This window comes from Ictalurus furcatus, chromosome 27 (assembly GCF_023375685.1).
Source record: "Ictalurus furcatus strain D&B chromosome 27, Billie_1.0, whole genome shotgun sequence".
NCBI lineage: Eukaryota > Metazoa > Chordata > Actinopteri > Siluriformes > Ictaluridae > Ictalurus > Ictalurus furcatus.
In genome coordinates, this window is record NC_071281.1 from 10,681,074 (window position 1) to 10,699,005 (window position 17,932).

General features: G+C 38.7%; 1 protein-coding gene across 1 annotated transcript in view; it reads left to right on the forward strand.

Annotated features, from left to right (window-relative positions):
* si:ch211-186j3.6 (neural-cadherin) overlaps positions 1 to 17,932 on the forward strand; it is a 270,148-nt gene that overhangs the window by 80,303 nt on the left and 171,913 nt on the right. Inside the window, exons 2-3 of the mRNA XM_053617155.1 lie at positions 11,231 to 11,428; positions 12,874 to 13,099. Of these exons, the coding sequence (XP_053473130.1) occupies positions 11,231 to 11,428; positions 12,874 to 13,099 (424 nt within the window). The remainder of the gene's footprint in view (positions 1 to 11,230; positions 11,429 to 12,873; positions 13,100 to 17,932) is intronic.

The window sequence follows — 17,932 nt, forward strand, 5'->3', positions numbered from 1 at the left end:
TGCCTCAGCATTTATGGGCAATAAGACTAGCTAGGTTCATGGTGATAGAAAATTAAATACGATTTGCATACTTCTGTGTCCACCTTCCAATATCCTTGCATTTCCTGACTTCACACTGTATAATTGTACAATAGAAATCTTTCTAGTGTGTTTCATTCAAACCAAAAAATCACTAAACGTATGTTTCTGACATATGTCCCTTTGGGTAATTTGTAATTTGTGTAATTTAGACAATGATGCTCAATCTGTCATACTTTAGCGAAAAAAATATGATAGAATAAATAATTCACTTTGTTTATGTTCATTACTCCCATGACCAACTGATGATGTATTGCAGAAACAGAAACGCCTATATGAAGATTAAATCTACGGAGTGTGTCACTCTGTGTAATCATCTGACACGACTGTCACTGATTGGCTGTGTAAATCTGCAGACTGGACTCATTACAGTTAGCCCACAGTGTCGCTTAATTTCTGTCTGCGTGTATTTCTTATGGCCACTAGAGGTGCTGTTGCATTCCATATGACAAAAATCCAAAAGAATACTCTTTAAACGTGTTAGCCGCAAATAAGATGATGTGGATGCCAAATAAAGAGCACTCTTCTTGGCCTCACATTTTATTGCAGTACAGCTGCATGATCTGGAAGAAAGACCCTTCATAAGTGTCAGCACCCCAAATGAACCTCACCATTACAGATAAGTCTTGCATAATACTTCCATTTATTCTCTACTAATCAATGGTGAGCAGAAGAAACACTTTTTTCCCCTTGTCTATCCACAATGGGAGACTCATCTCTGCCAAAATGTTTCAAAGGCTGTTTGGGGCAAGAGGGGGCAGAGACACTGTGCACAATCTCCTCAGTTCTTTCAAAGAGTTCTTCTATCATTAGCTCAGGGAATGAATTTCCGGAATCCTTCCAAGATCTAAACCTTCTTATCTCCATCTACTTTAGTCCCTTTCTTCTACACTGAGCGTGCAGTGTTTGCAAAGACAAAGAATCAGTCCGACGCCCTGCACTGAGACTGCAAATGGAGCTTTAAATAAGGAAAACTGAGCATGTGCTAAGTGACCCCCAGTCTACTGAGGCATGTGAAAGTCATCAGAAAGTGTTGTATGAGGACAACAGTGATGTAATGTAGTAATGTACAGCATGTCAGGGAAGAGCATGATGGTGGTTACTACCCTCCTATACATGGCTAAAGTGTGGCTGTTAGATAGTGTCTACCAAGAGGATTAGGTTGCTATTTAATTCAGCCTCACATTGCTGTGATCAGCTATAACAGTTTCAGATGATGCCACTATTCTGCAAGGATAAGTCTGGCAGTTTTTGTTTGCCTTAGTTCTGCAAGTCCATTCTTTTGCGAAAGATGACACTTCATAGCCGGATGAACTATGACACTAAGGACAGTTTCTGTTCACCATTAGCTCTTGATCTTCTGACCCTCTCAAGATATGTAAAAGGCTCAGCACTGAAACAAGCATCCCTATCCCTCTATAAGTGCCTCCTACTGAGAGAATATAGCCAGGCTGTGCCTGTGAAGTCTATCCCAATTCTCTGAAGTGGCCTTTTGTGTTCTCATGTTAGGTTAAAGCAATAATGGAAGTCAAACAGCACTGCTCTAGCAGGTCCATACTGAGCTCAAATGGTGAGCAATGTTAGGGCTGTCATCACAGAATAGGGATTGGCCAGATAGGTTAAGCCTCTTATTACAGGCATTACGGAGGGAGACGTGCTTACCGTCAAACTCCATCAATATAAGGCCAAAGGCAAGTGGGAAGCACCTTTACCTTTTAAGGATTATTATTTATTCATTCGTTCATCTTCAGTAATTGCTATATCCTGGTCATGGTCGCAGAGGATCCAGAGCACATCCCAGGAACACTGGGCACAAAACTGTAATACGTTCTGGATAGTTTCCAGTCTGTCAAAAATGCACCATGAACACACGCATTCACACACTCACTCACATCTAATGCGCAATTTAGAATAGCCAATCCACCTTCTATCCTTCTACAGTCATAATAAAATTTATATATACTCATACTCATATATATAACAAATAACTAAATTAATTAATGATTAATACTAAACAAATTTAGGTGTATTACAGCAATGCAGAAATTGTCTAATATTTCTCTTTATGAGATGATATTAAATAAATATTATTAAGCCTATTTCAATGATTTTTTTTTAAGAGTCTATTTGCAAAATGATCTACCAATACAACAACACAATTCCAAGCCTGTAAAGAGTTAAAACATCTTGCAATAGGCTTAGGCTCATGAGGAGAAATACTATTCAACATATAGTAGCTAACCAAAAGTTACCCAATTAGCAAAGCTTACAATTAATTCAGACAATTGTGTTTAGTTCACTGAGGAAGCCAGAATTGTCAATTAAAAATACAATTAATTATGTAGGCCCCTGCAAGCTAAGACAACTGAAGGCACTCAGTCATTTGCATTGATTTGACAGAATCTAGAAAATACCAGTAAACCATCAAGGGTTTTCTTTTTCTTTTCCCTCACATTAGTGTCAGAAAGAGCTGACTCGATAGAAGCCATTAATTAGTGTTAATTGTGCTTCCAAACAACTGACAACAAAAACAAAACTAGATGCATTTTTTTTTTAAAGAAGAGTGTAGTGTTCATCAATGATACTCTGTTTCTACCTCATTGCCACCTCATGAAGCAGAAATACAGTTAAACTAATAGCTTGGCAGAGAATCGGGTGTTGTCAGAGATTGGTGGGTGTAATCTAGTATATTTTTATGTACAAATCGAAGATAGCAACTCCTATAGTAATTGAAATCAAACATCAGGGAAAAAGAATGCTTTATCTACCTTGTCCATCAGATTTGCTTTCTTTATTGGTTACTCTTATTGGTTACAATTCTGCTCTGAGTATGGTGTCTCCTTTCCATCTATTGCTACTAACAAAATATACTTGAGTGGCCATCAATATACTTCACACATTCACACCTAGGGTCAATTTAGCTTAGCTTAGCTTTAATGTTCACTTACTGGCATGTTGTTTGGAGTTGGGAGGAAATCAGAGAACCCAGAAGAAACCCACAAGCAAATCATGCAAAGCTCCACACAGACGGTAACCTGAGCTCAGGATCAAACCAAGAATCCTACAGCTGTGAGGCACTACCTGCTGCACCACTGTCATCCTACCACATATGTAAAATGTAAATATGAGGACACAATAAGGGGAGAATTCGTAAATTAGTCTCTTGATCCAGTGTCAATAAGAGGTAAATTATCTAAAATGTTCAATAGTTTGTACAGTTTCTTCTTCTCAAAATCAAATTAAACCCCATTGAAAATACAGTCTCTCTTATAAACAACATTTTGTAGCTGCCACCTGAGAAGTTAGAAGTATGATGGGCTTTAAAGTACTTCTGGGTGTGTTAAAAGGGTCATATTATGTTTTTAAACATTTTTAAAAGTTAATTATTTTGTTTATTGGGTCTAATACAATAGGTTAACATTCTTTAATGTTCAAAGAATGCATTATTTTTTCACATACTGTACATTATTGCAGTACCTCCATTCCCAGGTTGCCTGAAATGCTCCGATTGAGTTCTGGTTTCTCCAAAGCCCCTCCTTCTGAAAAGCTCAGAGTGCTCTGATTGGACAGCTGACCCATTGCATTGTGATTGGTCAAAAACCTCAAGCGTGTGTCAGAAATGAAATGCCCCTTACCATAATGGTGAGCTTCAGCTTCCAAGGCTTCTAAAGCAGTTCTTAGTTCCTAAGCAAAAGAGTTAATAATGTTTTACTGTATTTTACTGTATCAGTTTGAGCCCGAGTCAGATTCAGAAAATGCAGATGATTAAGCAGATCAATCGGAACCAACTTTGCAAAGACGACTTGAGCAGAATGTTTCACAGTGGTAAGTTTTTATTTTGTACCTCTCTTACCTTTCAGATACAATATTATAACGATTTGATCGACAGACAAAAAGACACAAAATGCAGACAGGTAACCGCGTCATGGGATTGTGTGTTACTCTGCACATTTATAGGTAAAAATTCCCACAGCTGAATATCAACACTTTAGCTAGCATGTTAGCAGAGGTCTACAACACAAAACTCTGAACAGTGAATAGCAGAAACTTAATAAAATAACCAAACATACTTACAGGTTCTGATTCAGATGTAGAAGATTGTCCAAGCAAAGTGGAAATTGCCCCATTTTTCAGGGGTTGCCTTCGTATATAGCCTGCCTTGTACTCTCCCAGGTTCAGGAAGCTGTCCTCCGTAAAATGCGCTGTGCACAAGCAATGTTTGGGTTGTACTGCTCAGGAACAGTGTTATAAATAAACAGTAACCACTGATTCCTAATTCATCCGTTTTCGGAAGGCCAAACAAAAGGGTTTTGCTTTCGCACCGAAACACACAGCGTCTCCACGATATGGCGCAAACACAATTCACTGAAGTCTCGCCTTCTTTCTTCGTGGCTGCTTTTGGGCAGGATTATGCTAATATTTCACATAGTGATGTAGATGTTTGCAGAAGTAATATCTGGACTTCGATTGATTCATTTTAGGCAGGTCTGGAGCAGTGTTCTCTGTTACATAGAATAAATGCCTTTGGGGGAGACTATGAGCTTTGTAACTTTGCAGATCTTATACATCCACAAACAGATACATTACACAACCAAAAAAAGGACAACATTAAAAAGCATAATATGACTCCTGTAACACCTGTATGTTGTCAAAAGCACAGATTGTATTTTTTTTAAGTACAAAGGAACACCAGGTTCATTGTGTTTTTGTTACTGCAACCTCCAGCTCTTTCACAGATTTACATTCTTTGAGATTTGTGAAATATCTGTGGGGATCTGCATCTGTGTCAGTGTTTGCAGTGTTCATGTGAAAGTGTTTCTGTGGTCACAGTTGGTCCTGTTAAACTTTTTGATTATATTAAAAAAATATATATATATGACTTGTAATTTTTCATAATTTGCATCCATTTGGCTGCCCACTTTTTCAATTGTTTTCTTTAATTGGTGATTTGATGTGAAAATAGGAAAAACTTCTCTGTTGTAATACGATAATGAAAATTACAATCCCAGAGTGGCGCGAATAAACCCTTGGCAATCCTTCAAGAGAATTGGAGAATATTTAATTAGCTGTAGACCCTCGTTGCTCTCATTTGCTTTTTTATTTTTATTTTTATTTTTTTCACCCCCCCCCCCCCCCTCTCTCTTCCTTTTTCTTAGCTCTTACTGTGCTCCAGCTTTTCCCTCCAGCTTTAGAGACTTGGGACTCATGTAAGTTAGCTAGCATGCTGAGCTCTGAATGCTAGAAAGAGTTCTCCATGCAGAGGCTGGCAAATTGCCTTCAACCCTCCCTCTGTCAGCAGAAATCAGAATGGCGAGAATATGAGCAGGAGGTCCTGATTGGGCTTCAGCTAGGGAGGTAACAAAGGCAAGTGCAAATATAATCCACCATAGTCTCTAACACAGCTATAGTTCTGGATTTCTGAGAACCCTTGAATATGGTCTGAGTGTTAACTATTGTGCAGTTATATTGAGTGCCATGCCAATAGTGGAACTGAAAAGCAATGGGTCTAGCATGTTGAAGCCTTCAAAAAACATGGAATGAGGTTTATTTTGGTCTTAGATTTTATGCTTCTAAGTAATTAGGGTCATAAACTAATATTGGTAGAATTATGACATGTCAGACAAAAATCTGGTGCAAAGTGTGTACTTGTTAAACCCTGCTCTGCAACACATTCCCTAAAAGCCTGTAGCACAGCTCGACTTAACCCACCATCCTGCAAGGTCCAAGAAAGACATGCATGAAGACTCTTCTTTAATGGCACACAGGTGGTGGAATGAAAAGTCCCAAGCTGTCCAGTCAATGGATGTCTTCCAACTAAAGTCAGCTCTTTTCCACTTTATGATTTTCAGCCAAATTTTGCTTTTGCAATCAAAGACAACTGATGACAAAGTTCTAGCAGTGTCAGCAATTTTTTTAAATTAAAATGTCAGAGTGTGACAACACTGCGACAACACTCATCTAAAAGCCACCAGTAAGAAGACAGCATTATGTGAAACTCATGAGACAGCTAGACATACAGTAGGATATGTTTACATTTACATGATGAAATGTAAACATATCCTTATTACCTCAACCTCACTTTGTCAAATGTTTCTGTTTAAACTACCCCATTTTTTGCCCAAGAATGGATCATGCCGATTGATGAGCGGAACAATTTAGTTGAATTCACTAATCTGATTGGTCTGACGGTGTGCATTATTTTTGTATATTTGTTTATGGCTTGGGGAGTAGTTCCAGCTGTAACATGAACAGTAGGTTTATATTAATGTGTTTGTTAAAATACATTATTGTTTCTATAGTAACAGTGCATCCACAGGTACTTGTATATGGTGGAAACTCATGTATATGATAAACACATTTTTTCAAAGATGTATTGTTTAACAAAGACAAAAAATAGTTGTTGATGTGGTGAAGTTTTTGTTTTCACATTTATGTTAGGAGTCTCAAGTGTTGGGGAGTAGCTAACTAAAAGTAGCGATGCTACTAGCGTGACTAAATTTTTCAGTAGTGTGACAGTAGCTCTGCTACTTTAATAGTCTGTGTGTATTATTTTTATATAATGTCATGGTCCTTCATATATTATCCCTTACTTAACTGCAGATCTCTTGTTAGAGTGTGTTCAGCGTATAATCTGACATGGAGAACGTTATCACACAGAATTTTATTGGGATCATCTCATAAAGTGTGACAGGTAATAAACTTTAAAGACTTTTGCAACTGCACGCTAAAACCAGCTTAAGACTACAGTACATCTTCAGCAAGCACTTCAAAGAGCACTAATATATATATATATATATATATATATATATATATATAAAATATACAAAAAAATCCCTCCTCTCTAACAGGATTTTAGGTTTATAGTATTTTTAGACCCTGGTCTATTTGCACCAGCATGAAAATATATTTTTGATAAGTCACTCTGGATAAAGATGTCTGTGAAATGCTGTCTATCCGGCACATAGTCACTGGCTGGGTCTGTTTGCTGACTATGCTGGCTCATGCACCCATCTTAGAAGGCAGTATTTCAATAGCAATGATGGCAACATGTTGGGCTAGGTGGAATAATCTACCAATTGTGGTAATAAAACAAATAGTCTGTGATTACACAAGTTATTTCTCTTTAGGAAATAATAATAAAAAAAAAACTAAGCCACATAAATATAACTTATTTCCCTACCTCCAGTCCTAGCCAAAACTATTTAAACGGCAAGGCAAATGAATTAGTTTGTTCTATACACAAAAGACATTTGGGTTTGAGATCAAACAATGAATATGAGACAAGAGTTTCGAATTTCATCTTTTATTTCCTGGTATTTACACCTACATGTGTTAAACAACATAAAACACAGAACCTTTTGTATAAGACCACCCAATTTTTAGGTGAGCAAAAGTTGGTTGGTCTGAGTCAAAGCAAAACAGATACGTCTTGAAGTAAATTAAAATAAATAACATTTAATATTTGATTGCATATCCCTTGCTTGCAATAACTTCATCAAGCCTGCGACTCACTGACATCAACAAATTTTTGTTTTCTTCATTTGTGATACTTTTACAAGCTTTTACCACATTTTTTTTTCCTGGTGGGCTACTACACTAGAACTGTGATTATATGGCGTGTCAGCCAGATGTAGTGATCGCAGAAGGCAATATTTTATGCAAACATACATATGACTTGACTTTCTGTCTCCTAATATTTATTGTTTTATTGACTTTTTTACTTTCCACATTTAAACAAATAGTACTTATTAAAAGAGTCTTAATAAAGTCCAGGCTTTCCATTAGAAAACAATAAGTGCATCAGGTTTGTGCTATGCTCTCTCTCTCTCTCTCTCTGTGTGTGTGTGTGTGTGTGTGTGTGTTGGTCTTTGAATGAACTTGTGGTATATTTGAGAGAAAAAGGTCTGTGTATGTGATTATTTCAGCTGTCATGCTGCTATTCTCTTTTCTCTAAAGCTTGTCAGAATGCCTCCGCTGATCTGTTTGCCAGTTTTTGGCTCCCTCCTGTACACCTTAATGTTATCGATTTATTCAGTCACATGTCAGTTTGTGTTTTTGTCCGTGTGTTTTAATACTGTTTCCATAACAACCTTGGGACCATTTTATTGCTGCTGTACTTTCTCTTAATTCAGCTCTCAATTTGTCCACTTATTTCTCTTATTTCTCCTCCTCACTTATTAGTCTTTTTTCCACTTTCTTCAGTAAATTGCTGTGAGTCTCTCCATCTGGCTTACACTTCCCTCAATATCACCCTTCTTTCTGCTCTATTAACGCTCCTCTTTTTATAAGGTAATGTGTAATCTTGAACTTGTTTGGCTGTAATTTAAAAATCATACACTGTGCTGCTGTACTGTTTAAATCAGTAAAAAAATAGAGTTGATGGACCGAGTGACGCAACAGCAACAAAGGGCTTTTGGTCTTATTAGTGATGTAGAACAGGACCATTATTATTTACCCAGTGTGAGCCCTCAGGCTGGAGAACGGCAGCGAGCCATATGGCACGTCTCTAAAGGAAACTCTACAAGCTCTGTACTCCACCTGTAAGGCTGCGCTATCTCTTTATCTCTCCATTAACTGCAAGTCACTGATTCAGTATGACTGCCAAAGTTGCACTCCTCAAACAAGCTTCAAGATCCTCACTGGCTGATTAGTTCCTAAATACAGTGATTATAGGCAATTGAACAGTTCCATCTGGGCCTTTTGCTGCCCTATATCCTATGTTGGCAAACATGATTTCTTGAGAAAGCCAAACCTGCAAATGTTTGTGTGGTTCTTTGCAGACTGCCTCAAACTGGATACAAATAAAAAGTCATTTGCAGGTGCATTTACACAAGAAATGGGATTTTCATGAAAATCCAGTTAGTTAAAAAAAATATACGAGTTTCTGACATTGTGTAAATGTATGTATAAAAAGACTCATTAGATTGATAGGCTTCAAATAATATAATTGGCATGATTTACTGCAAATTTATATAAGGATTATGCTGTCAGGTTTAAATAGCTTATGTATATCAACTGTACACACAAACCTAATGAATATTACTGAACTCTCCTGAAATGTTTCAGATTAATGACTTGAAAGAAAGCAATCCAAAAGCAAGCTATACATTAAGACTAGCTATTCAGTTATGATGAAGAAGTGCTGTTGTATAACAAGAGGAGTATTATAGTATATAGTAACTGATGAGTTGCACTGGCTGAGCTGCATTGCTAGATGATTTAGCACACACTGCACTAAGGAGACTCTTTCACCGTTTAGTTGTCATTTTCTTATTTTCAGCTCTTTGCCTTTTATGGAGTTTTATGGGTGTCACTAAATGCAAATCAGCTTTAGCATGAACACTCTTTGCACTTTATGAGTGATTGGCATTCATCAACAAATGCAAATCAGCATTAATTAAACTTTTGTGAATCTAGATGAAGTTCAGGTTGGACTATGAAATCATTTATCAAACTTTTACTAATGCTGTTTACTAATTTGTGTGGTTGTCTGGTGATTAACAGATACAATTTAGAGAAGGCTGATGGTTTCATGGTTAAACGAGACACTGTGTTGTGTCATTGCAGTTGTTCATAATGGCTTGATTTATGGTGCGGATCCCTGATTTTAATTACCAGTTGGTAATGTGTGCAAGGATGGAAAACTGTAAGTCTCTCTCTCTCTCTCTCTCTCTCTCTCTCTGTATTTCTTTCTTCCTCAGCTGTCGCCACTTCGCTTTTTATCTTTATGGATATTTGATTCTCTTTCATCTTTCATATGATTATAACATGTCTACAGAGACTCTTGCTAAAACTTCATCTCTGCTGTCAACAATTTAAGGTGGCAGGTGCTCCATTGTCAGTGCCAATCAGAGTGACAGAATCAATCAGAAATCACAGTCCCCACCACTCGACATGTCAAGCTGCATACGCAAGCACTGACATGCAATGTTGGGTGTTGAAAACGCAACAGGAAGGAAGGGAGTGTGAGATGGAAAGGAAAGGGTTCAGGGTGCCTTTCCTTTTTTCTTTTTTTTTTTTTTTTAAGACGACTGTTCAACAGGTCCAGGGCACAAACCTCTGAGAAATCTTACATCAGGCACGCCAGAACACCTCTAATGAATGATACATTCACAAGTTCACAAGTCATAGATTCTAATTACCTCTCATATTTCCACATGTACAGTATTATTGTTTGTCCAAGTATAAACCTGCATTGTTTTTAATAAGTTAAGATACCTCAGAACATAGCCTTTTAATAGAAAGAATATATGCATAATATAGATGTAATACGAAAATATAAATAATATAGACATCTTATAAACACGTTCGCCTCACACCTCCAGGGTCGGGGGTTCGATTCCCACCATGGCTCTGTGTGTGTGGAGTTTGCATGTACTCCCCGTGCTGCGGGGGTTTCCTCTGGGTACTCCGGTTTCCTCCCCCAGTCCAAAGACATGCATGGTAGGCTGATTGGCATGTCCAAAGTGACTGTAGAGTATGAATGGGTGTGTGAGTGTGTGTGTGATTGTGCCCTGCGATAGATTGGCACCCTGTCCAGGGTGTACCCCGCCTTGTGCACGATGCTCCCTGGGATAGGCTCCAGGTTCCCCGTGACCCTGAAGGAAGGATAAGTGGTATAGAAGATGGATGGATGGATCTTATAAACAGCAGGATATATGAATATTCACGAATTAGCAAGTTGGAAAAGACAGGAACCAATGGGAATATGTTGAGCAATTATGTCGACCCAAATATGTTGAGCAAAATCTGCAAAAGCATTATAGAGCAGCTGAGAAAATGCATAGTGCATGTATAACACGTAGAGCATATGTTGCAAATAATAAATGCATAATTCAGTATATGTAGTTTTATTCTCATTGGTTCCTAACATTTTGGACACTTTCCACATGAGTTTCCAGTGCATCGTGCACTGCTTGTGTTTGTTCTTTATTCTCCAAGTTGCGGTTGTTTGTTTTAATACTGTTTTATTTTTAGTATAGTCTCCACCCCTGTCCTTCCATTGGGTGATTACACTATTGTGTTCAGCTGTTCTGTGTTGTGTAGTGCTGTGCAGCTATTTCAAAATAGAAGGCACAAACTGTATAAATAAATTAAGGACAATTGAAGATTGATGAGTGAGTAATAATGCATCGATGTCCTCTTGCTGCAGGTCCCGACTGGTATTTGCTAAGAGTTGAGCTTACAGTCCTGGATGTCAATGACAATGCTCCAGAATGGACAATGGTACCCTTCCCCTACCTGGCAGTGGTGTCTCCCAGCGCAGCCCCCAGCACACTCGTGTACAAGCTCACGGCTCGGGACGGTGATGAGGGAATCAATGGAGAGGTGGAATACTTTCTGTCTGATGGTAAGATAGCTCCTTTCATATTCAGCTTTTGCATTGATAGGGCAGGCCAATGCAGAGACTGTGTTTTAAAGCAAAACCAGATGAGAGGCAGTCAAAGCATGCCAGACAGATATAAATATAGCAGCCGGAGAAATTCATGCTCAGTTTTAGAAATAACAAATTTGGAAAGATAAAACATACAGAAGGCACGTGTAGTGATTAAATAAACAGGAGTTAAAATTGTGCAATGAAATGGCAAGACTTCAACAAGTTCAAGCTGTTTCTTAAACAGAAACAGTTCTGAGTCAATAACATTTACATTTACAGTATATTTAGCAGACATGCTTATCCAGAGCAGCTTACAGAAGTGAAAACAAATAAAGGTGCAAAGGAAAAATCCACCCTGAACGACTTGCATAATACAACCCCAATTCCAATAAAAAGTTGGGATGCTGTGTATAATTTAAATAAAAACCGAATGCAATCATTTGCAAATCTCATAAACCCATATGTTATTCACAATAGAACTTTTTTTCGAATTGGGGTTGTAATTTTTATAATTAATATGTGATGTTCAAGGACGTCTAAGATTATTTTGTAATGAAATTCTGAATTGACTTTTTTAGTTTTTTAGATCAACACTTTTTTAACATGTTGGTCTATTTTCAATATGTGTTATGGTTTCCCACAATGCCGTTCAACTACCTATTATAGTGACACCAGTGGGATATAGCCTTTGCTTCATCTCTACCTGAAGAGACTGATGCAGCAGCGCTTTAGTCTTTTAGTCTGGCCAGCTCTCTCACCTCATCTGTCCACTCTGCTCAAACAAATCAGCTTCCAAAACTTCAACCTTCATGCTAATACCGGCGTCAATGCCATTGTGCTTGTAATCTCGTTGAGCACTGCGATCTAGCTGAGTGGAGTCTGAGTCGTAAGTTAAAGCAACTGCATTGTATAGCTGCACTGCGTTCTGGAACTTTGATTCAAGCATTTGCTGTCTCCACTACTTCATTTGGTGAAAAATCTAATATTTTTCACATGGTGAGTGAAAAAAGAAGCACTTTCTCTTTTGTTTTTAGGAGCTAAGAGCGATGCCTGTCTGTTATTCTTATGTTTGAGATTGTTTACATTTTTTTTTTCTCCTATGAAATAGCATTTAAACTACGCTAACAGTGTCCCCATGTGACACCAGACAAGCAGACATCCACTATCTTCTCATGGCAGTGAAAAAAAAAAACAGCACCATCTAAAAATTAGACCCAGAATTGCTAAACACGTCACAAATATTTCAGTTTAAACTGAAATGTTGGAGTCTTCCTTTAAATACGTATTGTCTAGTGCCATGACAGGTTTGTCATCACTCGGTAATCTGTGTCCTGAGATAATTTGCTTCATAGGATAAATAAGAATGTGACTTAGTGACTTCATGCACTGCAGTTTACTGTACTGTACTCTTATTGTAGGTGGTGATGGCCGATTTGAGGTGGACAGAAAGACGGGTCATGTGCGGACCACGGGTTTGCCTCTGCAGAGGGACAGAGAATATTTACTGACCATCATGGCTGCTGACCGCCTGGGGAGTCGCAGTCTTCCTGCCATCCTTTCCGTGATAGCAGGACTCAGAGCGCCACAATTTACCAACGCCTCCTACACAATATCCATACCCGAAAACACGCTTGAGGGACAGCCGTGAGTAATGACGGGCACACAAATGCAAACTAAACTAATCTAACATTATGCATAGAAAATCTCCCATACTGTGTGAAATACTGATTGTTTACCCAATATGAGTCACAAATTGCTCATCATCTTCATCTTCGTCATCATAGCAATGACACGCTCATCTTTTCCCTTGTAGTGCTCTATCCCCTACCCGCTGAAGCATACAGTCTATGCTCAATAGAGTGCATGCATGGCTCATTAATGACTCTGTTCGTGCAGCTGTATGATGAGAAGCATTAACCATGTATGACACATGATAATTCAGCATAGTTGTGCTCATCACACCTGCTCTCACAATGCTGTAGTTATGACTGTGGAGTGAAAATTGAGAAGCTGTACATTTTGTCTTAGGTGTATTTGTTTATTTATGTACTTTTCTGAAGCAGAAAGTAGATAATTTTTGTCTTTGTTTACTCTGTCTATGCTGGCTTCATCCAGCAATTAATTTCCTTGGCTTATGTTTTCGCTATATGAGCTCATTTGTAATTACATTTCACAAAAATAAACACAATCCCTACAACTGGGAGTTATAAACTAATCCTAAAAAATAGCTTCTCATTATTTGCATTTGCCTTACATACCATGTGTCACAGATATTACTTTTACACCATCAATTCCTAACTTTCTTTAAAATGGAAAATTCATAATATGCATACCATGGGGACATATAAAAACAACAAAAACAAAAATAGTTAGGTATTAGCAGCCTGGTAATTTTAGGTTAATAAAAAAAACAAGCTTTTCTGAGTGAAAATGCCAGTCTGATGAAGAATAAATATATTTTGGAGCATCTTGCATGTGTTTATTGTTGGATAACTTTGAAATTAAGTTAGCAGACATTTTTGGTCCCGATATGGTGGAATTTAGCAAGTACAGCAAGTGTGATTTGGGCCAAACTGGACTAGTGTATTTGATGAGCAGTTTTGGAATCTAGGTGTGATGGAAATGGTCGGTCAAAATGGCTTAGTGGTTAACCCATTTGGGGTTCGATTCCTGCCTTCTCCCTCTGAGCATGGAGCTTGCATGATCTTCCCGTGCCTCGGGGGCTTCCGCTGGGTACGCCGCTTTCCTTAGCCAGTCCAAAGACATGTGCTGTAGGCTGACTGGTATCTCCACAATTGTCCATAGTGTGTGAAAGGGTGTGTGATTGTGCTCTACAGTACAGTGGTGCTTGTAAGTTTGTGAACCTTTTAGAATTTTCTACATTTCTGCATAAATATGACTTAAAACATTATCAGATTTTCTGATAAGTCCTAAAAGTAGATAAAGAGAACCCAATTAAACAAATAAGACAAAAATATTATACTTGGTCATTTATTTATTGAGGAAAATTATCCAATATTACATATCTGTGAGTGGCAAAAGTAAGTGAACCTTTGCATTCAGTATCTGGTGTGACCCCCTTGTGCAGCAATAACTGCAACTAAATGTTTCCGGTAACTGTTGATCAGTCCTGCACATCAGCTTGGAGGAGTTTTAGCCCGTTCCTCAGTACAGAACAGCTTCAACCCTTTGATGTTGGTGGGTTTACTCACATGAACTGCTTGCTTCAGGTCCTTCTACAACATTTCTATTGGATTAAGTTCAGGACTTTGACTTGGCTATTCTAAAACATTATTTTGATTCTTCTTTCACCATTCTTTGGTAGAACAACCAGGGTCATTGTCTTGCTGCATGACCCACTGTCTCTTGAGATTCAGTTCACGGATAGATGTCCTGACATTTTCCTTTAGAATTTGGTGGTATACTTCAGAATTCATTGTTCTATCAATGATCGCAGGCCGTCCAGGCCGAGATGCAACAAAACAGGCCCAAACCATGATACTACCACCACCATATTTCACAGATGAGATAAGGTTCTTATGCTGGAATGCAGTGGTTTTCTTTCTCTGAACATAACATTTCTTATTAAACCAAAAATTCTATTTTGATCTCATCTGTCCACAAAACATTTTTCCAGTAGCCTTCTGGCTTGTCCACGTGATTGTTAGCAAACTGCAGAATGGCAGCATTGTTCTTTTTGGAGAGCAGTGGCTTTCTCCTTGTAACCCTGTCATGCACACCATTGTTGTTCCGTGTTCTCCTGATGGTGGACTCATGAACAATAAAATTAGCCAATGTGAGAGAGGCCTTTAGTTGCTTAGAAGTTACCCTGGGTTCCATTGTGACCTCGCAGACAATTATACATCTTACTCTTGGAGTGATCTTTGTTAGTCTACCACTCCTGGGGAGGGAAACAATGGTGTTGAATTTCCTCCATCTGGCTGAATGTGGATTGGTGGATTCCAAACTCTTTACACATGGTTTTATGACCTTTCCAAGCTTGATGAGCATCAACAACCTTTTTTCTGAGGTCCCAATAAATCTTCTTTGTTCATGCCATGATATACTTCCACAGACACGTGTAGTGAAGATCAGACTGACAGATCCCTGTTCTTTAAATAAAACAGGGCAATCATTCACACCTGATTGTCATCATTTTGATTGAAAATACCTGACTCTAATTTCACCCTCAAATTCACTGCTAATCCTAGAGGTTCACATACTTTTGCCACTAACAGATATGTACAGTGAGGGAAAAAAGTATTTGATCCCCTGCTGATTTTGTACGTTTGCCCACTGACAAAGAAATGATCAGTCTATAATTTTAATGGTAGTTGTATTTGAACAGTGAGAGACAGAATAACAACAAAAAAATCCAGAAAAACGCATGTCAAAAATTTTATAAATTAATTTGCATTTTAATGAGGGAAAAAAGTATTTGACCCCCTCTCAATCAGAAAGATTTCTGGCTCCCAGGTGTCTTTTATACAGGTAACGAGCTGAGATTAGGAGCACACTCTTAAAGGGAGTGCTCCTAATATCAGTTCGTTACCTGTATAAAAGACACCTGTCCACAGAAGCAATCAATCAGTCATATTCCAAACTCTCCACCATGGCCAAGACCAAAGAGCTCTCCAAGGATGTCAGGGACAAGACTGTAGACCTACACAAGTCTGGAATGGGCTACAAGACCATTGCAAAGCAGCTTGGTGAGAAGGGGACAACAGTTGGTGCGATTATTCGCAAATGGAAGAAGCACAAAAGAACTGTCAATCTCCCTCGGCCTGGGGCTCCATGCAAGATCTCACCTCGTGGAGTTGCATTGATCATGAGAACAGTGAGGAATCAGCCCAGAACTACACGGGAGGATCTTGTCAATGATCTCAAGGCAGCTGGGACCATAGTCACCAAGAAAACAATTGGTAACACACTACGCCGTGAAGGACTGAAATCCTGCAGCGCGCGCAAGGTCCGCTGCTCAAGAAAACACATATACATGACCATCTGAAGTTTGCCAATGAACATCTGAATGATTCTGAGGACAACTGGGTGAAAGCGTTGAGGTCAGATGAGACCAAAATGGAGCTCTTTGGCATCAACTCAACTCGCCGTGTTTGGAGGAGGAGGAATGCTGCCTATGACCCCTGGAACACCATCCCCACCGTCAAACATGGAGGTGGAAACATTATGCTTTGGGGGTTTTTTTCTGCTAAGGGGACAGGACAACTTCACCGCATCAAAGGGACGATGGACGGGGCCATGTACCGTCAAATCTTGGGTGAAAACCTCCTTCCCTCAGACAGGGCATTGAAAATGGGTCGTGGATGGGTATTCCAGCATGACAATGACCCAAAACACATGGCCAAGGCAACAAAGGAGTGGCTCAAGAAGAAGCACATTAAGGTCCTGGAGTGACCTAGGCAGTCTTCAGACCTTAATCCCATAGAAAATCTGTGGAGAGAGCTGAAGGTTCGAGTTGCCAAACGTCAGCCTCGAAACCTTAATGATTTGGAGAAGATCTGCAAAGAGGAGTGGGACAAAATCCCTCCTGGGATGTGTGCAAACCTGGTGGCCAACTACAAGAAACGTCTGACCTCTGTGATTGCCAACAAGGGTTTTTAAACCAAGTACTAAGTCATGTTTTGCAGAGGGGTCAAATACTTATTTCCCTCATTAAAATGCAAATCAATTTATAACATTTTTGATGTGCGTTTTTCTGGATTTTTTTGTTGTTATTCTGTCTCTCACTGTTCAAATAAATCTACCATTAAAATTATAGACTGATCATTTCTTTGTCAGTGGGTAAACATACAAAATCAGCAGGGGATCAAATACTTTTTTCCCTCACTGTAATATTGGATTATTTTCCTTAATAAATAAATGACCGAGTATAATATTTTTGTTTCATTTGTTTAATTGGGTTCTCTTGCTCTACTTTTAGGACTTGTGTGAAAATCCTGATGTTTTAAGTCATGCTTATGCAGATATATAGAAAATTCAAAAAGGTTCACAAACTTTCAAGCACCACTGTAGGTTGGCACCCCATCCAGAGTGTCCCCTGCCTTATGCCCCAAGATCCCTGGGACAGGCTCCGTGTGTAGGATATGCGGTACAGAAAATGGCTGGATGGTGTTTCACCGCACAAAGGCTTAAAATAAAATATTCATGAATCCAAATATGAAAAAATGCCCACCTCAGTGTGAGTAGAGTCCACCTGGAAGTACAAGAAGGCTGTTCTACAGGTGGTTCTTCTGGTTAAAGATGTGGTACCTGGAACCTTATTCTGCTTTCATAAAATAGGTGATAAAAATGGAATCAACATAGTGGTGATTAAACTATTCTTAAATTTCAGCTCCTAGGAAATCCTGCCAATGCTTTCACCTGCCATGTCATACTTATTTTTTACATCACCTTCTTTCTTTCTTTCTTTCTTTTAAAAGCACATTGTGATCCATATTAAGAGTACATGAGGTACAA